A 5,834-nucleotide genomic window follows, 5' to 3' on the forward strand; every position below is an offset into this window, starting at 1 on the left:
GGATGAAGAGGGAAGAGATTGTGATTGGACAGAGTGGAAAGGAGAGTAGAGGAGGGGGGTGAAGGGATACCCATCAGCTGATAATGGATCAGCTTTTAATGTCAGTACCCCATCTTCAATCTTAGCATTCAACAGCACTGCATGGGTGGCAGCTTTACTCAGATGCTTTCATTAAACCTAGTCCATGAATCCCTTGTTCAGTATTTTGCATAAGACAGTAACCACTAAGCAAAGAAATAATTAGCTCAGAAGCATAATACCCAAAGATACTTTTTGTTTGTTTGGTTTTGCATGAACAGGAACTCCTACTGGCAAATAAACAGCTCTTTCCAAAGATGCTGAAAAGAAATTCTCACTAGCTTGAATGAGCATTAAAAATGTCCCCTGGTTGGGAAGAAAACAGAAAGGCTGTGCTAATAGAGACTGAAAGCAGTGGTGGTTCCTTACTCTAGGACTACTCTGTAGTCCAGATGTCAGTGTACTGGTAAAAGTAAAATCCATTTGAAGAAGGTCAGCAGCTTGTTTGTACATATGTGATTGTCAGTTTGTTCAATCCTAGAACAAAGAACTCTCCTTAAAAATATACAGTATATCAAACTTAACACAACATAAACATGAGCAGCAGAACTTTAGTTAGTGGTGAAGGAGGGCTTTCCTTGTTTTCCCATATAAAAAATATAGTTGGTAGGATCCAAAGACCACTACAATGCTTATTCTCTTTTTTATTTCAATTGCTAGACTCGTAAATGTATTTTGATACATGAAAAGGATAAGCGGAAGCGAATGGATGGATGGATGGATGGATATTGATATTATCCAGACACATAAAGGATTTATGCATTTAAAAAACAAAAGCAAGGTCTGCCTCACAAAGCACTGGATCATCAGTGTCTGGTGTGAGTTAGTTATAACTGTCTATCTGCTCTCAGACATGGGCTTTTGGGCGACCGTGGCTCAGGGGGTTGGGAATCGCATCTGTAACCGGAAGGTCGCCGGTTCGATCCCTGGGCTCTCCGTCCTGGTCGTTGTGTCCTTGGGCAAGACACTTTACCCTACTTGCCTACTGGTGTTGGCCAGAGGGGCCGATGGTGCGATATGGCAGCCTCGCCTCTGTCAGTCTGCCCCAGGGCAGCTGTGGCTACAACTGTAGCTGCCTCCACCAGTGTGTGAATGTGAGAGTGAATGAATAGTGGTATTGTAAAGCGCTTTGGGTGCCTTGAAAAGCGCTATATAAATGCAATCCATTATTATTATTATTATTTTGGGTCCTGTTGAGAACTTTGAAAATGGTAAATGGACTAGTTCTTATACAGCGCTTTTCCACTCTTCTGAGCACTCAAAGCGCTTTACACAACTTGTGCATTCACCCATTCACACCAGCACAACTGACATTCACACACATTCATACTCCGATGGATGCATCGGAGAGCAATTTCGGGTTAGTATCTTGCCCAAGGATATTTGGCATGCAGACTAGGGGAAGCCGGGAATCGAACCACCAACCTTCCGATCAGTAGATGACCTGCTCTACCACCTGAGCTACAGCCACCCAAGAAAGCACAAGAAGAAAAGTAAGAAGCACATCCCATCTTTGCTTTGAAAGATGAGGTAAAGAAGAAACTTAAGAATTTGAGGAGAAAACCGTTAAAATTCAGTAGATCCTGAAGAGAAGAGAAGAGAAGAGAAGAGAAGAGAAGAGAAGAGTGTTCTGGAGGTACTTCCTAGAATATATAAACACAGTGTGCAGAAGGTAAATTTTTAAGGTAAATTGTAAATGGACTGTTACTTATATAATGCCTTTTTGCTCTAACAGAGCATGCAAAGTGCTTTTCCCCACTAGCCTCATACAACCAAACACACACACACACATTTATGCAGGTGCTTGTTTCTACCCCTCAGCCCCTTGTCTAACATTTGTGCACAGATTCACACTCCGACTCTGGGTTTAGTATCTTGCCCAAGGATACTATGGCATGCAGCTAGAAGACTCAATCCACTGACCGGGGTCAGAAGGTAAAACAGGCTGACACTGGCTCTTTTGTTGCATGTAAAAAACATAACTCCTCTAATTATCTCTGCCAATAACAATACATAGCTGGCTAATGTGTCGATCTCTTGAAGGACAGATCAAGATGCCAGAAATAATTACTTTGATAGTATTCAATATAACTTGATCAAATACGCCAAGAGGAGAGCCTTATTATGTAAAAAGTGAAGATACTGGTTGTGGTCTAATCTTGAGTCGTATTGTATCATTATATCAAGAAGCCTGTAGCTTTGTTCCACAACAGGAAGTTAGCATGGTGCTAGTAAAGCTTGGACACAAGCCTCTGATTTTAAAAGGGTGCGTCTGTTTTGCATATGTTAACAGGGAGATTGGGCTGGACAGCTGAGCATTGCAGTGAAGACTGAAGGCAGGAGGAGGGGAGCTGTGACACTGAAATGCCAAAGCCATGAATGAATGAAAGAGCTAAAGATTAGGGAAACAGTACAGATTCCATCTTCAGCTTAATATAGGTTCATATATAATATATATTGTAGAACTGATCTCAACCAGGGTTTTTTTTTTGTTTGTTTCATTGCCTGATTTTGACCCAAAACATTTGATTGTTTGGTTGCTTCGTTTATTGTCTCGTTCTCTATATTCTCGTCTTTTGGGTAAGAAGACAACTCAAAATCTACAGCTAGGAGTGAGAAACTCCTGGTGCTGGCAGCAGGGCTGTTATGTAATTCATCTGAAATAATATTATTCACATTGTGTCAAAGAGCACTATGTCTTTAAAATGATGACAGTTTACCTGCAGTGAGAGGCGGAGCTTCACTGGAAAGAAGGAAACATGAGAACATGACTGAAGCAAAAATGAAAGTAAACACAAGACTCATCTGAACCCAAGGTGAGGCTGATCCTTACAACTCTCTGAAAAACTTCCAGCAAAGTGTCGCTGACACGACTAAATCTTCGACAAGTACGCGCAAGTAGAGATTTTTTTTAATCCAAAGAGCTGTTTAAACAGCCAGCATTCACACATATTCAGCATATTACAAGATGTGAATCTGTCTCCTGAATAGTTTTGCTTTTAAATAATTTCCCCCAGGGATAAATAAAGTATTCTGATTCTGATTCTGATTTCATTCTTAATTCAAAGAAATAAACTCATAGAATTCTTTGAAAATTATTCAACAAAATGTTGGTGCATACTTTAAAACGTTTTAAATTTACTGCTGCCAGTCACACTTTCACTTTTGCTCTCAGCGTGACACCATGGCAACCAGCTATCTGTCTGAAGATCAGTTTCTGTGCTCCATCTGTCTGGAGGTCTTCACTGATCCAGTCACCATCCCGTGTGGACACAACTTCTGCAAGACCTGCATCACAGAAAACTGGAATATTAGTCTCTGCTGTCAGTGTCCACTGTGTGTTAAGGTTTTCCACAGCAGACCAGAGCTGTGCGTCAACACCATCTTATCTGAGATGGTGGATATGTTCAAACAGTCCACCGTAAAGAAAAATGGCAGAGCAGAGGAACAGCAAGCCGAATCAGGAGAAGTTTCATGTGAGGTGTGCAGTGAAACCAAGATGAAGGCTGTGAAGTCCTGCCTGCAGTGTCTGACTTCCTACTGTAGGACTCACCTGGAGCCTCATCACAGAGTCACAGGCCTGAAAAGGCATCAGCTGATTGATCCTGTAAAGAACCTTGAAGACAGAATGTGTAAGGAGCATAACAGACCTTTAGAGCTCTTCTGCAAGACTGACCGGATGCCAGTGTGTGAATTTTGCAAGCAGTCCAATCACAAGGGACATCTCACCATTCCTTTGAAAACAGAATATGAGCAAAAGAAGGCCGAAGTGGAAGCAAGAGAGGGTAAAATTCATCAGATGATCAGAGAAAGACAAAAGAAAATAAACAACTTCAGAGAATTGTTAACATGCAGCAAGGAAGCTGCAGAGAGAGAGAAAACAGTAAGTGAGCAAATATTTGACAGTCTGATCAAGTGTATAGAAGAAAGTCGGAATCAGCTCGATGGTGTGATCGAAGGGATGCAGAAAACAACAGAGAGCCAGGCTCAAGGCTTCATCAAAGAGCTGGAGAAAGAAGTGTCTGAGCTGAGGATGAACATCTCTGAGCTGGAGCAGCTCTCACACACTGGAGACCACCTCCAGTTTCTCCAGAGTTTACCATCCCTGAACCCTGTTCCACCCACCAAAGACTGGACCGAGGTCACAGTTCACTCGTCATACGAGGGGACTGTGAAGAAAGCTGTTGCTCAGCTGGAGCAGACACTCAGTAAAGAGATGAAGAAGCTGCACGATGATGTGGAGCTGAAGAGGGTTCAGCAGTACGCAGTGGATGTGACTCTGGATCCCGACACAGCACATCCTAACCTCGTCCTGTCCGATGATGGGAAACAAGTATCTAGTTGTAACAAAAGGCAGAATTTCCCCGAGACCCCCAAGAGATGCATTTATTATGCAAATGTTCTGGGAAAGCAGGGGTTTTCCTCAGGAAGATTTTACTATGAAGTTCAGGTCAATGAAAAAACTCAGTGGGATTTAGGAGTGGCCAACGAGTCAATAAACAGGAAAGAGAAAAAGCCACTGTGTCCCAAAAATGGCTACTGGACCATTCGGCTGAGAAATGGAAATCAGTACAAAGTTGTTGTTGGCCCCTCAATCTGTCTCAGTCTGCAAGCAGAACCACAGAAAGTGGGCGTGTTTGTGGACTATGAAGAGGGTCTGGTGTCTTTTTATGATGTAGGAGCAGCAGCTCTCATCTACTCCTTTACTGGCTGTAACTTCACTGAGAAACTCTACCCATTATTCAGTCCTTGTTTTGATGAAGGTGGTGCAAACTCCACCCCTCTGATTATCTCTTCTGTTCTTCCAAAACATTAGACGCAGTATTTATTTCTTTTTAGACAAACTACTGGTCAAAATATGTTCGTATGGCAAAAGAAGTCTGTGTGAATGAAATGACTTGGTGTGGTGGTGGGAATGTTGTGTTTGCTTCAGTGGAGTGGGCAACTTTAAATTCTGTGTTCTGTGTTTGTTTTAAAGCTGAAGCTGAACTCTTAAGTTCTGTACTAACTTATTTGTTTTCATATATTTTTGTTCAATAAATTATTCAAATATACAGTTTGCTTATCCTTGTCAGTATGCAGTATTTCAACTCAAAATGGGGAAAAGAAAAATCAACTTGTAGATCAGACAATTGAAGACACGAGAAAAGAAAAGTGTCATGGTCCGTTGGAGTGTCTGGAGGTTTTCCATCTGTGGCTGCGGGTCCTCCCCTTTTGGATGGGACCTCCCCTGCCTCACCTGCAATCCAATCTGCAAGCAATCAGCGGGAGAGCGATTTAAACCTGTGCAACCTGCCTTTCCTCGCCAGTTTATTATGCTCACTAAGGCAGTTTTAAGTTAGCACTCATAAGCCGGGAGGTCTCTTTAGCCTGGAGGCTGTAGTATCCATGTTTTCCAAGAGCAATTTTACATTTGAATTACTCTGAGCACATAACGATTTTTCACTTTGCCTCAGTCCATTTTTAAATTAACTCTGACCCAGTTAAGACATCCTACATTTTTTACCCAAATCATAAAATATGTTTCATAAAATGTGAGAATGTCTCAGTTTAAGCTTTTGATATGATTTCTATGTTGTACTTTGAAAACAAATGTTTTATAAAATCAGTGCATTCTTCTTTTATTTACATTTGACATTGCCTCCCAGCATTTTCTCACTTAGGTCTCTAACGCGATGCTTGGAAGGAAAAGTTATCTGCAACTTAGTCTATCAGTCTGGGAAGGTTTTAAAGCCATTTTCTTATAATTTAAAGTC

General features: G+C 41.6%; 1 protein-coding gene across 1 annotated transcript; it reads left to right on the forward strand.

Moving 5' to 3' along the window:
* The first annotated feature begins 3,262 nt into the window (after positions 1-3,262).
* On the forward strand, positions 3,263-4,894 carry LOC146649103 (E3 ubiquitin-protein ligase TRIM39-like). The gene has a single exon (XM_085387006.1). It carries the CDS (start codon positions 3,263-3,265, stop codon positions 4,892-4,894), a length of 1,632 nt encoding a protein of 543 aa, XP_085243132.1.
* Positions 4,895-5,834: the final 940 nt, after the last annotated feature.

The sequence above is a fragment of the Rhamphochromis longiceps genome, linkage group LG17 (genome assembly GCF_057381845.1).
Source record: "Rhamphochromis longiceps isolate RC_006_pf linkage group LG17, R_longiceps_female_GT1.1, whole genome shotgun sequence".
NCBI lineage: Eukaryota > Metazoa > Chordata > Actinopteri > Cichliformes > Cichlidae > Rhamphochromis > Rhamphochromis longiceps.

Coding starts and splice junctions, on each gene's coding strand:
- LOC146649103 (XM_085387006.1), top strand. CDS start 3,263: ATGGCAACCAGCTATCTGTCTGAAGATCAGTTTCTGTGCTCCATCTGT.